Source organism: Pleurodeles waltl, chromosome 4_2 (assembly GCF_031143425.1).
Source record: "Pleurodeles waltl isolate 20211129_DDA chromosome 4_2, aPleWal1.hap1.20221129, whole genome shotgun sequence".
NCBI lineage: Eukaryota > Metazoa > Chordata > Amphibia > Caudata > Salamandridae > Pleurodeles > Pleurodeles waltl.
The window spans coordinates 810647471-810669493 of record NC_090443.1 but is presented as its reverse complement, the minus strand read 5'-3'; the positions used below and the strand labels follow the sequence as shown (position 1 = coordinate 810669493).

Sequence of the window (22023 nt, the reverse complement as noted above, 5' to 3'; positions counted from 1 at the left end):
GCAACACACATTCTTCGGGTTGACTTGACAGGTTTTGAAGAGACAGGTTTTTCAGTATGCTAGGTGTAGACTTTGGAACAACCAAGGGCCTCAACACCTCAAACAGCACATGAGTCAAGACTGGAGTAGTGCATTAATGCACGGTCGGCAGACAAAAGAGTGAGTGAGTTAAAAGAAGCTGCATGAACACAAAAGCATGAAGATGTCAAGCAAGTGGAAGAATTGGGATAGGGAGACGTGAGCACCTGGAAAAAGAATGTTGCATTGTGTGTGAATAACCATACCTCATGATAACATTAGGGATAACATTTTAAGGAAACCTCGACATGTATCCAGTATCTGTCTCACTTTCTCATCCGAAGTTGACTTTCTAATGAACAAAGCTCAACTCGTAACCGCTTTAGCTAAAATGTAATCCATTATATGTTGCATTACCTTATCAATTACTCCGAAGTTTAAAGTTCACAAGACCGCAGTTAATACTCTGCGATTTCCTGACCTTCGAAGGTAAATCCAAGATTGAGGCCTTGACAGGACCATTGCGATTGCCTACTTAAATACATTGCAAATTGTAGGAGCTGGACAATAACGAACCTCTCAAACCAGTAGTAAATTCTGGTATTTATTGTAAGCTGCATCAGGAAGATTTATTGATCTTGTTGGATAGCAAGTGTAGAACATATTTATTTTAGAACATATTTAACAGGTTTTTGTTACTGATGGGCGCAGCTTAATTTAGCTTTGCCAAAACAAGATGCCGAAAAATACCACATTTGTTGCTAACAAAAATTAATCTATAAAATCGAACTACTTTGCCCCCTTCTTCCTCACTAAATGCCATCCTCGTGCAGCACATGAGGGCAGCCATCACAAGAAGGTCTGGGTACCACAAGTGTGATACTTGGACATGTCCGTGTCACAATGGCACTGACAGCAACCAGTACAGAAAATAAGCCGTTTTGTGGCTTGCATACACTACTCCATATAATTTTGTGATTTCTTTTTTTGTGTTTTTAGGTGAACAAAAAAAGAGAAACAGCAATGAGGACAAAAATGGTAGGCCGACTCAGGCACTCCATACAAAAACTGTCTGACAACATGATGTTTAGCGCTCAGAATGGAATTCATGGTTCAAGGGCAACGAGGGCCCCTTCTACACCAACAGGATGTCGAAGACGACATTAAAATGTCGGGGCAATACAGCTTGCTAGTGCAGTGCGCCTAAATGTACAAAAACAGGAAAATTCCTCCTAATATTTCTCCTCCAGTTGCACGGAGGAAGTCTCCACTAAGCGTTGGAGCACATGGGCATTGTGTGCGTATTGAGCAAAAGGAAGTGGCCGAAAAGTGACAGATAAAAAGCAATGCATGACCAGAGATTTCTTGGCCAATATCCTACCCTACACTGTACGTTTTGATTGCTCTTTATATTTGATACGTGTGTGGTACACTCGGAAATATGTCAAGGTGCCCAGGATATTACATCATGGCTAAGGTATTTGAAAGAGAACAAGTGGAAGGTCCTGTTCATTTCCCTGGCCCCTGCCATCCAGTGTTGTTATGGCCTCTAAGCGACGGAGTGATATCTGTTTTTGTACCTGTAAGTTATTTAATATTTCAAAGGAAATATGCTCAGTGCATTAGTAGGTTGAGATAGAATAAAATGCTAGTACACACGCAATCGGACATTGCGCACCAGAAAGTATAACCAACCAACTATTGCTACATTTTAAACCCGTCAGGTATATTTTTCCTTACATTTCAAATATGAGTAAAGCCTAAGCAGGACAAACGAAATAATATGCATTGACCTCTGCTTAATTTCACATTTGACAGAAATAATTAACAACACTTCATAGACAAACACTAGACTCTAACATCTTCATATGAAAAGATAAAAGAAAAGAAAAAGAACTAACCAGCCTACGCTCGAACCTTAAAGAAAACAACGATTAAAATGAGAGAAAAAGTCTTCATACTTTTTGCATATCAACTTTGCTCTATAAATTTTTCACGCTTGAAGTCGAGACATATCAGGTATCCACAGTTCTAATTTTCTTAAGTTCAAGACTAGCCTTTTAGCCTCTACCAAGGCTTTAATAATCCATAACATATTTAAAAATGAAAAGCTCGTTTTGTTAGTACATCTTAGACACCACTAGCCAGTGTTTGTTTTTCTGGTAATGTGATGAGTCATCACAATTAGGGTTCTTTTGGACTTTTTAGCAGTGCTCATGAAGTTAGTACTGACGCATCTTCCTGACTTTTTAAATACACATGCTAAATGGTGCTCTCTCATGGATAGCCACTCACTTTAAATCTCACTAACATCTTGCCATCTGTGATGAACTGCAGACAAAGTTTGCATGAGATCTATTAAAGAACATCTTCAGTTAGTCATGTTCTGGTCATTACAATCACAATTTCCCTTTGAATGCAGATAGCTGTTCCCTACCCCCTCACCTGTTTTGGGTTACTGGGAAATTCAATTCCTCTTCAAGGCATCCTACTCCCATGTCAGTCCTTATGATATGTTTTTAGGGTTGCACTCGTATGTACATGCCTGAATACTTGGAATGAAAGTAAATTACTTATAAGCAGTTGTGAGGGTAGGTGTAAGCAACCCGCTGTTAGTTTTCACTACGTTTTTACCATATCCACACATTTACTTTAAACAACCAGTTTCCGTTCTTTTTTTTAACTACAGTATCTAATTAATTTATCCAAATTGTTAACCTGCTGTAAAGGTTTGTGATGCAACATTGGTAGAAAGCTTCCTTATAAAAGTTAATTCTGAAATAGCATCATTTATGTGTAGACATATTTTTGGAACTTTAGTTTACCTCAGAGCCAGCAATAAAGTTCCATTTTTAAATTATAATTGAGTGTGACACAGGGGCAAGTAGCTGTGAGGAAAAGTATTACAAACTACTGAATTAAAAACAAGGGAGATTTAATCACAGAATAGGTCATACAGCTTGATCTTATTTCTTGCTATCTTCGTAGGTTGTTAACCCTGATTATGGTCTTGTGCATCCCATCTAAATGTTGAATTTGGCATACTGACTAATTAAAAATAAACTGATTGGATGGCATTCTAGAGGGAGTTGAGGGTGGTGTTCCAGAAGAAATAGTAATAGATGGCTCAATTGTATTTTGAAAGTGACAAATTGTAAAACATTCGAAACAAGAGCAGAAAGTATCATCCTGGTTTTTGGAATTCGAAGGGAAAATAAATGCAAAATAGTAACAAGAAAGACATGAATATTGTTGGAAGGAAGTTTAATTAATAATTTATTGTAAAGAAGAGAAAAAAAGGTGAAAACTAGTAACGAGGTACTTTTGTAGAATGGCTGGATCATGAAAGGAAAATAAGTTCAAGAATTTCTTCATTTGAATATGTGGAGAAATGTTAAGCCATAGTTGGTCAGGTATGAAAAACATTGGTCAATATGAAATACAAACAAGCGTGACAAGTAGGGCCAAGCTCCCAAAACACAGAATACCAAGCATGGAAATAATCACCATTAAAATCCATTTAGTAAAAATTGTCACATTAGTATTTTTTTTTTGCCTAACCCGGAACCCTAATTGGATTTACTATTTGAATGGTTGCTCATCCCTGCACCAATTGTAAGATGAACAGCCATGGTTGGGATGCCATAATGCTACAAAACACAAATGCTTCATTCAGATAATTGGTTTACACTTATAATAAAATATATTGATTGGTATATGAATGAAATACTTGTCAAAACAACCTGCTTATAGTATCTTCACTGAAAATGTGGTAAACTGTTGATGAAGTTGAGGAATAACTGTCATGCCCATGTTGTTTTTGGCTTAAGACTGCTGTACCTTAAATGTTTTGGTAGTATGATTACCTGGTGTATAGGTTGTGGAGCTTATCAGAGCAATAGAAAACTGAATGAGAAGATTCAACAAGAGGAGAAAAAAACTTAGAAAAGCTCCAAAGGATTAAGGTTCAGAAATCTAAGTCTAAGGACCTATTATGTCACCCACTTAAGTAGTCCTGTAACCATGTCTGAGGCCTGCCATTGCAGAGCCTGTGTGCGCGGTTTTATACTGCCATGTCGACCTGGCAAAATAACTCTTTTGTCAGACCCAAACCTTCCCTTTTTATTATACATATAAGTCATCCCTAAGGTAGGCTCTGGACAACTCAGAAGGCAGGGCACAATGTATTTAAAAGGCAGGACATGTACTTTTAGGTTTTACATGTACTGATAGTACAACACCCAAAGTCATCTTTCACCACAGCAAGGCCTGTCCCTCTCATAGGATAACATTGGGATTACCGTTTTACATCTTATAAGTGCAGTTCCCAGTCTGGAAGAGATATTTATCAAGTTTGGTGTCTCTGGACTACAATTTAAAATCGCAAATTATGGTGAAGTCAGATTTTAAATTGCAGTTCTGAAAATGACACTTCTAGAAAGTTGGCATCTTCTTACTTTAACCATTTGGTGCCAACTGCCTGTCTCCAATACATGCCTGGGGTGGGGTGAGAGCTGCTCTTTTGCATCCCCTCCAGGCAGCCACACACAATGGGAGCTTAGGTGTGCCTGGTGGATCATCAACATCCTGATGGAACCATCCTGGGCAGGATGGGGAAGGAGGAGTTGACATACCTGAATAGGCAGTGTCTGCCCCCTGTAGTGAATCTGGAGCCAGAGCAGGCAGGGAGGACCTCTGTGCACTTCAAAGACTTTTATTTGAAGTCTCCCCCACTTCAGTGGCTAATCTGGGTATAAGTACTGGACCTCTAACACCACCAACTCAGTACACTTCTGGACTTGTGGATACTCGGCCAGGAAAATTCACTACTGTGCTGCTACTCTGCTGAGCCACTATTCTGCTGGACTGTTTTTCTGAGCTGACCTGCTGATCTCTTGCTTGGCAGTTAGAAGGACTGGACCTGCATCTCTACATACCAGAACCAAAGTGACTCCCAAGGGCTTGCTGACTTGCCTCCTGTTTTCTCAAGTCTCAGGGACACAAAAAGCTTTCAACTCACATGTTATATCTCCTGGACCTGTCTTCAACCAGCTCCTGGGCCTGTCTTCAGCCAGCTTCTGACCCTCAAAAAGCACCTCTCCCATCTTGTGGCTCTTTAAATCAAGCTTTTGGGCTCTTTGCAACAGGCCTGCTTGCACCGAAAGCGCACCACTCACCCGAAGCATCAGCGCAAACTGCCACAAGTTTGTCTGTTCGTAGAGAAATTATTTTCCCAGCCCACCCATCTATGACATGCGGCCGACTCTTTGCACCCACGGAACACTTTCCTTGCTCCCAGTGAACTTCTTCCGCGTGAACAGGACTCTTGGCCCAATTCTTGAGAAGGTAAATTTCAGCAGGGCTTGCCTGGGACAGTATCCAACCATCCATTATGGTCGTCATCAACTTCTGGATTTAACTAGGTCTCGTTCACCCAGATTTCCCAGTTGGCGCTTGATACTTTTAACCACTATATATTGCATTTTAATCTTTAAAAATGTAGATCTCAATGTCTACTTATTTTTGTTGTTTTGGTCAGTAAATTAGGCACAATTTTTCTAACCTGGTGTGGATTGTTTTTGTGTGGTGTTTTGTTTCACTGAAGTGTTGCACAAATACTTTACACATTGCCTCTTACATTGAGCCTCACCTGATCTGTGCCAAGCTACAAGAGTGTGAGCACAGGCTAGCCCACGGTGCGTTTGTGATATACCCTGACTAGGATTGAGGTTCCCACTTGGACTGGGTGCATACCTCTGCCAACCAGAAACCCAGTTTTTAACAGAGAACGACTGGTAAATGTTAAAAACCAGGTGGCTCGCTTAATTCACAGAAGGAATAAGGATGCCATCTTTATAATGTTTTTTTTTTTTTTTTAACTGTTTCCAAGTAAATAATAGCTGGCCATGGCACATGTAATTAATGTATCAAATACACTTATAAGTTTACTCTTTCCTATGCAGTAATAATTTCTAAACACAAATGATTTTTATTACTGTTTGCAGAATCTGGCTTTAAACAAATCTGTGTAATAATTCCCTGTGTTTGCCATTTTAATTTCACAGTGACAATGCACAGCCCAATGCCAACACAAAGGAATTTTGGGTAAACATGCCAAACTTGATGTCCCATCTCAAGAAAGTGTCTGAACAGAAACCACAAGCAACGTATTACAATGTTGATATGTTAAAATATCAGGTAAAGTAATGAAACAATATAAAGATTTGCCTGCATTTGCTTGTAAATAAGAATTACATGTAGTCCTCAAATTTAAAGCATTAATATGAAACTTCCCATTATTTTAATTTGACACCACAGAATCAATATCAATTCGTATAAAGAAAATGTATAGAAAGATAACCGCAGTGAAGTATGCAATGCTGATATGTTAATCACTAAAATTTGTCTAGCTTGCTAATAGAGATGAGAGGAATTTAAATCAAACTAAGTCAAAGACTAAACTCATGTATATAGTAAAGAATTGGACTTTTCTATCTTAGAGTGTAGGAAAACTAAATCCTAACCCTTTCAGTGTGATGTTTATGAAATGCGGGATTAGATGTTGTAGTTTTTGTAAGAAAATCAATGTAAATTTCGGCCTTTAGATAAACTGGAAATCACAGTGATAGAATGAAGTATGACAGAAATCAACCCATTTACTTCCATCATGAACACTGTTTAGCTCTACCGGTTCCTGGAAAACCTTACAAGAAAAAAATCTTTGTATTTTCACATCTATTCCTATCTGAAGTCACATCTTCCTTTTAAAAATAGCCCATTAAAGAAAGAGAATAGCCAGATAAAGTAGTATACCTCATAAAGAGTGAAATCTGTGGTGGTGCATTCAGACACCATAAGGAACCTGTTATGCGGGTCGCACACCTTTAGCAATTGAATGATAGTCACTGTCCTATTTTTTAGTCTGAGGATCTTTAGACCCTTGGCTTACCCTGTTACTTTAGATATTTAATTGCTTTTTAGTCGGAGTATTTGCGAACATGACACTTGTTCTCATTTTTTGTTTTTTTGATCATGTTTTACACTTATTTCAGCTACCATATATTCTCTATTTTTTTATCCTCATGCACTCTATATCTTTCGTCTTCAGGACAGCCACTCAGTGCAGTCTGTCAGATGATTTCCAGGAGGATAATAAGATCAGGAGAGGGTTTTCTTAGGTAGGGAGCATTGTAGGGCATCCTCTGAATACGATACTTGTGGAGCTCAGACAGGGCGGAAACAGTGCTTAATTTGCATTGAAAAATACTGCCTGGGCCCTGGTCAGGAGGCCACAGAAGCTTGTGCCACCCTTTGTCCCTCCACACTGCCAGTGAGAGTACAAACACAACTACTAACCATCAGTCACCTACAAGTGTGACAATTCAGACTATTCCAGGAGCCTAACACTATGAGATTGACTTGGGCGGAGCCTATTGCTCCTTTTTTAATGTATATTGAATTAATAAATAAGAGTTGTATTGCTCATTTCTAAATTAGACAGCGCCACCATGTGGCAGACTGCCATAATTGCCAGTGCTGACAATTAAGTGCAGGGGCTGCACACAGGAAACCACTGGCTCAAATTAAGCACTGCTTGGCTAAGGGCACTGACAAGGTTATTTATCGGGCCTTTCTACATTTGCCTGACCAACCTTTGTCATTCAAGTTACCAGTTGTGTTTCTTAAAAGTGTCAGTGAGCCACCACCACTGTCAGTGCAGCATCCATTCCCCACCTTCTTCCCTGACAAATTGGTGCTGTTATCTCCCACTTTTGTACTGCCAAATAAGTTGTCACATTTCAACATGGGACAGTCAACCATTCGCTCTGCTGATTTCACTCAGCCACACCCATCAAAGGAGGAGGACAGGCATAACCAGTTCGGCCTAAATAGAGTCCTTAGCTTCTACATTGAGCGCATTAAGGCTTACAAGATGGTTGACAATCTTAGTATCGGCCCTGCTGATGCTTAGAAAGAAAGGACATTCAGAAACTAACTTTGTCTGGGTGCATCCACCTGTGTATAAAAACATTCTATGGCTTGGATAAAAAAGAAGCCATCTTGGGGGCTTTGCATGTTCATCCACTGAAGCCAAGGCTGTCACTACTGTTTCGGACATTAGTGTTCTGGTGTTGAACATCTGCCAGGCTACTAAATGATCATTCATGCATATGTTAATCAAGCATTACTGCCTCAAGTCCCAAGGGTGGGCCATTTTGCCTGCTGGGTCCTGTACAACTTCCTGGTGTAAGCACACGTCGCAGAAACCCTCCATCTTCTGGGAGGTACTGATTTGGTATCTATTTAAAAGGTGAGTTATTTGTGGTTAGAAGTATCCATATGAAGAAAAAGTTATTTATCTTTGGTAACACTCCTTCTAGTAGATACTCATAGATTACTCACTGCCATACCTTCTTCCTTTTCTATGGAGTGCACTTTCAGGATTTTCGAAAAATGCCAAGTTAGATTTTGCACACCCTCTCTTGCAGTCTGTCATGGTCGATCAGTGTCTGAGATTATGAAAAGTTTCCAAGTGGAACGGACATCAACATGCAGGAGTGGTGCCCATATGTGTCTCCTTGCCATCACTTTGGAAGTTGTTTTAATGCTGTCACAGAGCACAATAGCACAACATTTTGAGAAACATTGCTAGGAAAAGTTCTGCCTTCAATCTGGTGCCTCTGTAGAATTCAGATGGAGTATCCACTCAGAAGAGCCTTACCGAAAGCAAGTAACTTTTTCACTTGCCTAGTACCAAATCAGGCTCTAAGAGCATAACTTCTACTAAGTCATATTTTTGTTTTGCAGAGTAAACAGAATCACAGAGGCGTTATGGTGTTCCAGTCTAAGAATCCCATTCTGTTTACAGATGTGAAAACAATGCTGGGTCCATATTATACCTGGACACCCTAGTGTCCTGACTGGATCCATTCTTACTTGAGACACTTAAATGTATTGACTTGAATCACTGGCCACAGAAAGTATTTGGATTAAAAAAAACTAAAAAAAAAAGCTTTACAAAACTTAGCACTTCACTGTTCTCAAGAAATTAGTTCTCCCCACTTGTACTGATTCAAGGGGACATTAAGACTGATTATTTTTTTCAAAGGGTTAAGGAAAGACGAAGGGTTACTGCACCATCCTAACAGTGTTGTCTGACCCTATGATTAACGCATTTAGTCTCTCTCGACGAATCTGAGGTGATGTACTGCATGTTGATTCTATTCAAAGCATGCTTTATTTGAACATCGTGGCTATGCCCTTGATATAATTCAAGGCAGGTTCCCCTCAAACAGGCCTTGTGATACAAGCTGTCATGTCCACTCCTCTTTAACTGAGCTACTAGAATGGCATACATTATCATGCAGTCATCTACTACCCAATTGAAGGAACAGACATGGTAATGGCAGATATTCAGACTGAAACAAGCATTTTCAATGCAATAGGTCTCGCATTTGCTTGAGTTACAGCTATTGTTGTTGTAAATTCTTAACTGGACTTTTCGTGCCACATACATTGGTCAACCCTGCCTCATAATTTGGTGTTTTCCTACTGCATAATTCCAGTGGCCCTGTATGTCACTAAGCGCTTCCATTTACCTTCTTCCTCTATCTGCAGCCCAAAATGTAAATGTTGTCATTTAGCATCCTACTTTAAATCTGACATGCTGATTCCAATAGACTACCACTGTCACCACCTCACCATCAGAGTTGCTGGCTGGCTAACACAATTCCCAAAATAGAGACAAGACTGCCATGGAGGAGTAAGAAGAGAAATAAACTAGAACGGTCACCCAGACATATCAAGAGTGTTCAAACAGTCACAGTGCAATAAGGATGTTAAGTTGACCTGAATCATGGTCATAAGTGCAATAAGGAGAGGATAATAAAACATATACAATTATTGTGTAAACCCAATAAAAATCAGAAATAAACTTTTGGCATTAGACTGTAATCCCCAAGAAGACATCACAATGAAAATAGCATTTGTAAGAAACATGGTCATGTAACCATAAAGGTAGTCCCTAGAGGGCATACACACATGAAAAGAAAAAGTCAGAAAGTAATGCACTGTAACCATATATGTAGCCCCTTGAGGGCATAGGGCATTACACATTGTAATGCCTAGCAGACCTACTGCAATTAAATTATAAACAAGGCCCTTAAAACACAAACTACTCCTAGCTACAAAACATAAGTTACAACCATGAGAGCGCTAAAAAAAAGACACTGAATGGTGGGAGGAATTATTATTTTGGGGTCCCCGCTAACCTAGTGTGGAGACCAATAGATGATGTAGACGGAAAGAGCACATTGCGGTGAACATTTTGAAGGTGGTCCCATTGTTGTAGGTCCACCACAGGAGTTATGAGCAAACATGTTTTGTAAAATTAATGCTGTGCAAAACATTATGGGGTGAGTTTTCTTGCCTGTGAAAATTGTAGTATGTTGACTGTAATGCCCCTAGAGGACAGCACAATAAAAACAGCACTCGTAAGAAACCTGGTCATGTAACCATTTAGTTAGCCCCTAGAGGGCATAACCACACAAAAAGAAAATGGCAGAAAGTAATGCAGTGTAACCATATATTTAGCCCCTAGAGGGCATAGTGCCTTATACGTTTGCTGAGCTAACAGGCCACCATTGAACATGCAGGGGAGAGACAAAAGAAAAAAATAGTTCTCTCACGCTGAAGTATATTGGCAATCGTGATACAATCCATGTAACAGGCTCAGTCTGCAAGGTGGTAACAAAACCGCCTCAAGGCGGAACAAACGGAAAGAAGCATTTACCAATTGCATTAAGGGATTTTTGAAAGGCAAGCCCATGAACTAGTGGAAGTAATGGGTTTGGTTGAAACCCCACAGAATACTTACAAAAGGTCGAAAAGTGCTTGTGCTCTCAACCTAAAAATGGGAGTTGGAAAGAGAATGACATTCTTAGATTATTTTGTTCCAATTCTGTGCTATATTCAGTGTCATAAGTCAGTCATGGAGGTCAGACTTTTAGTCTTATGATGTACCCAGCTTAAAGGAATAGTGTTGGAGTCTCTGATGAAAGGAGGAGCCTAGTCATTGTTGTATGGGGTTGTAGTCACATTGTGGCTTGATTCCTAGTTACAATGCTCATTGGGCAAACTCGTTTTTAGTGTTTTCTTCAATGCAGTTAGTTTTTAGCACTGAGGGTCTGAGGAATTCTAAGGTTATATGTCCTCATTCCTGACCAAAAAACAATTCTTTAGTGGTCACTGATGTATGCAAACATAGACTATCATTAGAATGCTGCTTGCCGTACCGTATGCCAAAGCAAGTAAGCACGCATTGGCAAAACCAATAGGTCTGGGCCTCCATATTAAAGGCACTACCTATTGCCTTTGCTGGTGCTTGTTAGAACAGCAGGCAAGTGACTCAACATCAGATTTCAAAGAAGGATATCTTGACGCTGAATAACAGATGTTTGTTACCCAACTCAATGATACTCATTTCATGGACCTCCCAAGGCTGAGTGGACCCTCTGGGATTTTTGACTGTGACTATGAGGCCGAAAACAGGCACCTAGAGTGAACCATTAGTCCTCTAAGCCACCAAATCCCGATGAGTCTCGATAGATTGTATAATTTAATGATGTTTGTTAGAAGTGGGGTCTCTAGTTGGCAGTCAATTTACACCCTATTCAAGTAGGGACCCTCACAGTAGTCAGGTTAAGGGAGATACACAGCTCAGAAAACCTCTGCTCACCCTCTTGGTAGCTTGGCCCAAGCATTCAGGCTTATCTCAGAGGCAACGTGTAAAGTATTTGCACAAACACATACAGTAACACAGTGAAAACGACTTCACACCAGTTTAGACTAATAGCCAATATTTATCTAAAGCAAACATCCAAAATGACAAAATTCCAACATACACAAGCAAAGATATGAATTTTTAAAGTAAAAAGAGTCTTAATCCATAGAAATCAATAGATGCGTTGTTTTAGCACAAAGTACCTGGTATGCGTCAAAAATAAAGCCGCATGAGCGAGCGTGCGTTGAAAAAGCAGGCAATGTGTTGATTCTTTACTCCCAAGTGAGGCCGTGCGTTGATTCTTTCTCTACCAGGTAAGCGGTGCATCTGTTTCCGGACCAGCAGCCTCAGGTCCATGCGGCGATGCTGAAGATTTTGACACCCAGGGACAATGTGTGGAAAATCCAGATGCACAGCAATGATAAATCCATGCTTACTTGGCGATGCGTAAATTTAACTGGTGCTATGTTGATTTTTCAGTCGCAGTGCAGGAGCTGCTTCGACTTTCCTACTGCTCGGCTCCGGTGCTTAGATTTTCACTTTGGTTCTGCCAGCTTCTCCTTCAAGAGACTGGATGTGGCACCACTTGGCAAGTCAGGGTATCTCAGCAAGCGGGCTCTGGCAGATGAAGTCTTTGATATCCATGAGTCTTCTTGACAGGAGACAAGCTCAGTCCAAGCCCTTGGAGAATCTTCACAAGCAGGATACGCAGCAAAGTCCAGTCTTTGTCCTCTCTAAGACAGAAGCAGTAACTGCAGGCCAAACCAGCAAAGCACAAAGAGCAAAGGGGCAATACTCCCCCTCACAGCTCTTCAGCTCTTTTCCTTGGAAAAGGTTCCTCTTGATCCAGAGTATTCTAAAGTTGTGGGGTCAGCAGTCCAATACTTAAACTCATTTCTGCCTTTGAAGTAGGCAAACATCAAAGGAAAGTCTTTGGTGTGCACAAGACCCTGTCTCTTCCTTAGCCTGCCCCAGGCACACACTAGGAGGTTATAGACTGTATTGTGTGGGGCTAAACACAGCCCTTTCAAGTGCAGGTGAAAGCCAGCTCCTCCCTCACTCTCTAGCCCAGGAAGGCTCATCAGGAAATGCAGGACACACCTCAGCTCCCTTTGTGTTATTGTCTAGAGTGAATTCACTAACAGCCCCAACTGTCAGTCTGACCCAGACGTGGATCCAGCAGACCAGGAGATGCACAGAATGGTTAAGCAAGAAAATGCCCACTTTCTAAAAGTAAAAACAACAGATGATGGATGGAATGCAGAGCAAATCAAACATTCATCCCCAGTCCCAGATCTGGGTGTAATCCCTCATTGTTTTTGCTTGCCATGCCATGGACCAGTAAAAAAGCATCCTGGGACCGGTTTCAGGGTGTCACCGTTCCTTAGCCAGGCTTGCTTGAATTTGGTGGCATAGCAAGCACGGGATCCACGTTTGGGCATACCCTTCCCACTTCGGGCAACAAAAGCAAAAACAACAGATAATGGACGGAATCTAGAGCAAATCAAACATTCACCCCCAGTCACAGATCTGGGTGTAATCCATCAGTTTTTTTGCTTGCCATGCCATTCCAGTTTGGACCCAGCCATCTGCAAATCAGTCTTGATCCTGTTCCCCATGGGAACAGTCCAGCCGGAACTGCCAGGACAGGGTCAAGAAAGGTGAGCCGCCGCTGGAGACCGAAATGCGGGGATAAAACGGGATACACAGAAAACGGTGCCCTTGCGCGAGACCCGGCCCCCTCGCAGTCGGAGCTCATTGATCCGGCTTAAAGCCCAGGCACTGAGAAGCGGACAGCTTTGCAAAAGACCCTGAAAGGTGAGCCGCCGCTGGGGACCAAAATGCGGGGATAAAACGGGATACACTGAAAACGGCACCCTTGCGCGAGACCGGGCCCCCTCGCAGTCTGAGCTCATTGATCCCGCATAAGGCCCAGGCACTGAGAAGCGGGGCAGCGATTTGGATTGGAGGCACCCTGCCCCATAAATAAAGAAAAGAGAATCCGCAGGCCACCTAAGATGAAAGGATGGCCGGATCATCACGGAGAGTCACCTTGAAGGGAAGCATGAGATGGGTAGAAGGCCATAAAATGCTGCAAGCGCGTGGAAAATAGGGCGCGGACCCAAAGCCACAAGGTGAGGAGGCGTCTGCACCTCACAATCTCTCTCCCAGTTTGCTCTCTCACCGGGAGGAAGACCCATCTCCAAAAGCATTGCACTTCATATCCGGGGTGCAGACCCTCCTCGCCTCTTTTCCTCCTCCTGCAAATCTCTTCTCTTCTCGCTCTGGCCTCACGGTCCCCCTCAAATACAAAAGAGACTAGACCCAAGATCACTTTTGGAAATAATTCAAAATAACACAGAACTGAAAGTTGACCCAAACAACAATAAGGATATAATCTAAACAGTATAACTTTCTAACGCTCTGAACCTGTCTATCTGATCCGGACTACGTAGAGGGACACAGCGGACAAGTACCCAATCCACAAGAGAATATCGTTTGGCCTTCAAATAAAACAAGACAACTTCATCAAAACACATGACCGGTTAAGCATTGCGGCCCTTGTGAGCTCAAAACTAACACCAATGGGCAAAGACAAATCTGCCAAACAGGCAACGGCACAAACTGGCATAGACCAGTTTACTACAGGTGAGATGGGCCCCCGGTCGGAAGACCCGACTCCAAACGAGGGCGGTGAACCGCAGCAATCCTTCAGGCGATTCAGGCCTCCGAAGTGGCGGTCGAATCCAAAATCGGAGAAGTTAGGGTGGATGTCGCACTGGTCCGACAAGACCTTTGTAATGCCACAGCCCGAATCACAGAAGCCGAATCCAGAATCTCCACAACAGAGGATGAGATAGCTGCTCTCAAAGCCCAGGTCTCATTGCTAACTACGTGCACATCGGAACTGCACAGGAGAGCCGAAGATGATGAGAGCAGATCTAGACGCAACAACCTTCGCATGGTAGGGCTCCCTGAAACCACCGCAGAATCATCCCTAGCCACCCACCTGGAGGAATGGTTCAGAACCTGGGTAGCCACAGACCGCCTCACACCATGGTTCACGATTGAAAGGGCCCACAGATCGCTGCGGGCCAGTCCTCCGCCCGGGTCCCCACCCCGACCGGTAATAATCCGCCTATTTAATTTTAAAGACAGAGATATGGTGTTGCAAGAGGCACGCTCCAGAGGAGATCTTCTCTATAATGGGACCAAAGTCCTCCTTTTCCTAAACTACACATATGAAGTCCAACAACAACGCCAGTCATTCATTGAAGTAAAACAAAAACTAAGGTCTATGGATATCCAATACCGCCTCCTGTTTCCAGCGAGACTCCGGGTGATCTATAATAATAAGACACACTTCTTTGAACAACCAGACACAGCCTGGATGTGGTTGACAGAACAGATCCCACTGAATATAGACAAACCAGGACGAAGGCCGCCACCCAAAACAATGCCAACCCACTCAAAAGGGCAACCGCCCGGCCGGCGCTCGCAGTGATGAAAGGACAGACATGGATCTCGCTCGAGCTCCCCTCTAGGGACCCGCCAACCGGGACCAAGGGAATCACAGTCTCCCGAAAACTCTGTAAATACTCCCGAAAACCAGAGTCCACAGAATGCCACCCGATCACAACGGGACACACCTGACGACACAGATTTATCCCGCAGCCTGACTCAATGAACCCACAGACCGAAAATTGCTCCGAGGGGGGAAATTGAACAGATGAGTGAAATCCAGGCTTAACTTGAACACCTACTAACTAATCATTATGCATTCTTCGATGATCCGACATTATGGAGGGGTCCACCGCCACCATTACCACAACCCGCCAGTTGAAAACCACCTCACCAGTTATAGAAGTGAGGTGTCATGTATATATGGGCGACAGATGCTTCTGGGGGGGAAGTATGGGGAGGGGAGGGGAGGGAGTTGGAGGGCAAAGGGGTTCAGGCCTAGTTTCCAAGGCCACTGTTCAACCGGTTCTGTTAATGCAATGTTCATGTTTATATTTGTAAATTTACACACAAAGCAAGGGTTTTAAAAATACTGTTGACACAATTGGGGCGCAAGATCAGCTAAAGGGAAAGCAAGAAGTAGGCTCCCCAGAAATGCATGTCTCCATAACTAAAAACAAGGACAGCCATTGTGAAACCCTACTCAAAACCACCCATCCACCATGAGTCAGACACAGATTATTTCATGGAATGTTAATGGTCTCCTTGACAAAATCAAACGCACCACAATATTCTCATATATACAGAGATATCGACCAGAAATACTTATGCTGCAAGAAACGCACCTGCTAGGTGATAACTGTCCCTTTCTGGCCCGCCGCGGGTTTGATAGACTGTATCATGCAGGATTTACACGCGGATCACGAGGGGTAGCTATATTATTACGCTGCACGTTCCCCATAACACACATCCAGGTACGGAGAGACAAACAAGGTCGATACATAGCCCTCACCTGCAAAACTGAAGGAGCCACAATTAATATAATCAGTGTCTACACTCCCCCATCCTTGATCAGCAAAATACTCCAAGCACTCACCACACTCCTTTCCGACCTACCCCCTGGATGTACTATACTAGGTGGCAACTTCAACGCAACCCCAGACCCAACCCTTGACATAACCGGACCAATTTCAACACACAGGTCCACGTTAGCGAGAGAAATCAATGGATGGCTCTCAGCGACAGGGCTTTGTGATGCCTGCCGAATATGGCACTCTAGAAAGTGACAATTCACTCACACCTCGGCAGCTCATGGCTCCCAATCTAGCATAGACCTGGTGCTTCTCCCAAGCACTGACTGTGCAGCCCTTACACACGTGGAAATTTTAGCAAGAGGGATCTCGGATCACGCTCCACTCCGGCTTACTCTGGGCCAACCTCAGCCCCATCTCCGCCCGATGTGGCGAATAAATGCATGGTACCTTCAAGACAAACAATACAGGGATCAAATACAACAGGCATTAAAATAATGTTTTCACTTAAACGAAAGATCAGTGTCCTCAACAGGCACTCTATGGACAGCGGGTACAGTGGTACTACGAGGTGTGGTGAAAAATCTGATACGAAATCAAGAAAGCACCAAAATCCAACTAATCACACAACTAGAACTCCGGGCGATCGCCCTTGAAAACAAAAACACAACAAACCCAAGTGAGAAGCAAAAGCGGCAACTCCTTCTAATCCGAGAGGAAATCCGAGACCGCTCTCTAGAAACTGCAAGACACATATGGAGGGCAAACATGGGGAAATTATACGGGTGGGGGGACAAAACCGGCAGAATGCTATACTCACTAATTTCCCATCAACATGCCTCCAGAATTGTCCCCGAAGTCTATGATAAAGGAACCACCCTGGTTACAGGACACTCCGAAATTGCAAATGCCTTTGCCAAATACTACACTGCTCTATACCAGGCATCCACACAAATAGGCCTACATCAGGTCCGTCAAACACTACAAGGGACCCCCCTCCCACAACTGCCCACGGCAGAAATACAAATATTGGAGGAGCCCATCGGAACAAAGGAAATTGGAGAAGCAATCTCAACACTAGGCACGGGCAAGACGCCAGGCCCCGATGGGTTCCCTTCAGAGTATTACAAGGCATACAGGGAAGAACTGACCCCATACCTGTTGCGATTTTACACGGAAGTCAAGTAAAATGGGTCCTTCCCCCAGGAGCTGGACACTGCCACAATTGTAGTGCTCCCTAAAACCCAACCCCCCTCACCACACTGCGCGATATCACTAACAAACACTGAAATTAAAATGTTTGCTTCCATCCTTGCCACTCGTCTCAAAAGGGTCCTGCCATCCACCCAGATCCATGTGGGTTTATGGCAACCCGTAGTACACGGCACTGCATCCGCTGACTACACGTGGCTTTGACGGAGAGACGCCGACTGCCCCGAAACCTTTCCCTCCTGCTCATCGATTTCGAAAAGGCATTTGATTCGGTTGATTGGGGTTTCCTTTTCTTGGTGCTCCAACGCGCAGGTTTTGGAACACAATTCCGTTGATTGGTCAAGGCGTTGTACACTAACCCTACGGCTCGGGTGCAGGTCAATGGGACGCTGTCCCCTGCATTTGACATCCGCAGGGGCACGCGGCAGGGATGCCCCTTATCCCCTCTCTTGTTTACCCTGGCCATTGAGCCTTTGGCCCAGATGATCAGGACCGACGCAATCTACCGCGGGTGGAGATGGGGCCCCTCTCACGAGGATAGGATAGCACTGTACGTGGACGATGTCCTGCTATACATGGCAGAGCCCAACACAACCGGCCCAAGAAGTCTTTGCCTTTTACGACAATATGAACAAATATCGGGACTCAAGATGAACTCTACTAAATCAATTCTGATCCCTTTGGTGAATTCACATGATTGCTTTGACTGGCAAAGCACTATACCCCTGCGTAGGCTCAGCTTCAAATATTTAGGTATCTGGTATCCCTCCTGCCTGAAATGACATGGGCTAAAAACCTATCTCCTTTACTAACACAAATCAAATTAGACCTACAGAAATGGCAAACCCTGCCACTAAACGTGATGGGCAGAGTGGCCCCATATAAAATGATGATCCTACCAAGACTCCTATACATATTTCAGAGCTTTCCCCTTCCTATCCCTCACTCCTGGTTCAGAAACCTCGAAGGTAACCCAGGGAAATTTCTTTGGCGAGGTGCCAGACATAGAGTAGCAATACACCACTGTCGGAAAGGAGTATATGACGGGGGCCTAGGCGCATCAGACCCCTACCTGTATTACCTGGCCACCCAATTAATTGTGATCCACGATTGGTTCACTGGGGGTTGGGACGACACGGCCTACAAAACAACTGACAATCCTGGGCCTCCCTTGTGTTCTTGACATGCTATACGGTTCACCGCTCCCCCGGGATATGGAGGACGTAACTAAGGCAGTCTTCCTGGCTTGGCGAGCAGCATTGCGGTACACCCACTGGAACGCCATTGTCACCCTCCAAACCCCGTTATGGAGAGGGAAATGGCTGAGCGCCTCTGCTGCACTAAAGGGATTTACAGAATGGCACCGAATAGGTATTTCCTTGGTGGGAGACATATGGAAAGGGAGCATCCATGAAATGATTTCAGGAGCTCCAGACAGATTTTCAACTAAACTCGACTCAATTCTTCAGATACCTCCAACTACGACACGCCCTGAGAATACATTTGCCCACCACAGGACATATGCCGGAATTTAACCCACTCAAACCCAAACTACTCATGGGAAACCTAGAGGGGAAAGGCATCTCTCAAATTTATAAGACACTCATCAATAATGTCCCAGATAAATTAGCCCCAATTAGGACCAAATGAGAATCCTGGGTGGGAACCCTGGAAGAGACAGAGTGGAGAGGAGCCCTGATGGCACCCAAGATACTGGCGGTGTCAACTAGATTCCGTGTAATGCAATTCTACTACCTATACGAAGAATACCTGACACCATCCAGACTTCACAAAATGGGAGCCCGCCCCTCTCCCAGATGCCCAAGATGCCTGAGTGACCCAGCAGATTTCTTCCATATGGTATGGACCTGCCCAATAATACAGAAGTACTGGGATGGGGTATTTCAGGAATTGGAAAGAGCCCTGGGGCAAGAAATACAAAAATCCGCAAAATTAACTTTATTAGGAATAATGGAAGAAATGGATGGAACACGCGCAATACGCACCCTAGTGGCCACAGCATTACTAGTTGCCAAAAGAGACATTGCAGCGGCCTGGAGTTTCCCTAGGGGCCCATCTCTCAAGAAATGGAAGAGGGGGATGGACTGGTGTGCTAACCCGGAGAAAATAGTATTCGAATCAAGAGGATGCCCACAAAAATTCAGAAAGATCTGGGGACGATGGCTAGAATTATTGACATAAACCAGAAAGATCACATGGCTAGAAATATTGTATTATTGTATGATTGTAACACGGTGAGGAGACATGGAAGGCTACTACAACAATTGTCAGCCCCTCAACCAATAATGCTGTCTAAACATCACTATGAAAATGGAAATGATAACTATACTCTGTAAGATGCATACGTCGTTTGCTTTGTACCCTTCCTTTTTTCCCTTCCCTTTGAAAATAATAAAAAATGTTTATTAAAAAAATAAAAAAAGGGACACACACACTGCAGTGGCTTGTCTGAGACATGTTTACAGTGCTACTCGTGTGGGTGGCACAATCAGTGCCACAGGCCCACTGGTAACATTTGATTTACAGGCCCTGGGCACCTCTAGTGCACTTTACTAGGGACTTACTGGTAAATCAGATATGCCAATCATGGATAAACCAATCACCAATACAATTTAGACGGAGAGCATATGCACTTTAGCACTGGTTGGCAGTGGTAAAGATCCTAGAGTCCTAAAGCCAACAAAAACAGGTCAGAAAAAAAATAGGAGGAAGGAGGCAAAACGTTTGGTTATCACTCTGCAAAAAGGGCCAGGTCCAACAACTTTGTCCATAGAAAAGCAAGCATTGCTGTCTACACCTTTGAGAAAAATATAATAAAAAAGAAAACGGACAAATAAAAGGAGGTTCTGAATCCAGTTAAGGGGCTGTTGGAGAGAGAGGGCTATGCAATGGTTTTTTTTTTTCATACTGAATGTTGATTGGCGATTTCATGTTCTCAAAAATGTCATTTCTTTTTTAACTGGTCCGAGTGCAAAGCTACAGTAAATTTAATACCATTATCTGGGCCTCCATCTAGCCTTGCCACAAACATATAGCATTCATAGTTAGTAAATGTGCACAATTCAGTCCACCTCCCTTAAAACTAACCGCACTGCCCAAAACTGTTAGCTGTGAACACACATGAGAATCACAAGGTATGAGCACCACCACCTCTGTGGTTCTGCAGCAGGTATTTGTTTTGATGAGGAAGACTCAATTGTATTGCTTTCATGTATGTTTATGGAACAGCAATTTGATTTTCAAAGTAACAAAGGTTTTTTTGTTATCAGGTATCTGCCCAAGGTCTTCAGTCTACTCCTCTGAACCTTGCAGTGAGCTGGCGTTGTGAACCAACAAGCACTGATCTCCGTATAGACTACAAGTTTAACTCTGAAGCAGTGACTACACCGGTCGCTCTCAACAATGTCCAGTTCATTATTCCCATTGATGGAGGAGTAAACAAACTCCAAGCTGTGCTTCCACCCGCTGTTTGGTAAGAAAATACTGATGTATCTGCAGCCTTTTCGAACTCCTACTTTGTAGAGGCAGTTTTCCTGTGTTAATTCTTACGTTGCCTGGACATTATATTGTGTTTCATATAAAGATTTTTAATAGGTTAGTGAGACTCACTCTAGTCATCCACTGGGAGCTACTTGAAATTCAACAAGGTTAGGGAAATCTCTGAACTTAAACTCGTAAGTGAAATATTTGTTAGAATATAGTGTATTAAGTAGGTTTGGGTAGGATATAGAATGGGGAGATTTAGCAGTGTTTTTCAGGCAGTTAGGAAAGGTGCAGTTTCAGTTTTTTCAGGGTTGCAAAATTACGCATTTTTTTCTTTTAGCAGATCATATGTAAAAACATGTATTAATTTTATTAATTTGTTAGTTTTTAATTTGCAATCAATTGAGGCTGTTAAAGGGGTGCTCTAGCTTGTATTGGGAAGACTAAAATAGAAATGACTTCACAGCTGAGATTAAGGCTTCATTATTCAAGCAAATGTTCTATTGAAATTGAATTTTGCTTATTCGAAAAGTGTAGGCAAGTGATATGTGCTACTGCTGACATTGTTTGGAAAAAGATCGGGGATCGTAGCATTGATGATACTGGTAGCGTTTTTAACTGAATTTTTAATCTTATTTAGCCGAAACGCTTGAAGCAGAGCATACCGTGGGCATTCTTGGCATGATGCCTACCCTTGACATAATGCCTACTCCGGTATAGTGTTGCTAATTCTTTACACAGTGTGGGCATACTTGGCATGGTTGTACTTACCTCTGACCTTCTATTCACACTGGCATATGGATTGTCATATTTGACATTCTGGAGACATCCCTGGCATAAGGCTGGCCTTGGTTACTGTGGTACGGGTCTGTAAATTGTGCCTAGCTCTGCTAAGTCCTCGGTTCAATAAATCTGTGTAATTTTTCATCTTTTCACCCTTTTGCCTCTGAATAGAATCCGAGTCATGACATATCATTGAGAATTGACTCGGAAGGGGTAAGCTGCAAAACTGAA

The 22023-nt window shown here is 43.0% G+C and overlaps 1 protein-coding gene across 3 annotated transcripts in view; it reads left to right on the top strand.

The window, feature by feature from the left end:
- Positions 1–22023, top strand: part of SGIP1 (SH3GL interacting endocytic adaptor 1) — a 933552-nt gene that overhangs the window by 823359 nt on the left and 88170 nt on the right. For all 3 annotated transcript variants that reach the window (XM_069232486.1, XM_069232484.1, XM_069232485.1), the window contains 2 exons: positions 6084–6216; positions 20796–20998. In XM_069232486.1, coding sequence (XP_069088587.1) covers positions 6084–6216; positions 20796–20998 — 336 coding nt within the window. The remainder of the gene's footprint in view (positions 1–6083; positions 6217–20795; positions 20999–22023) is intronic.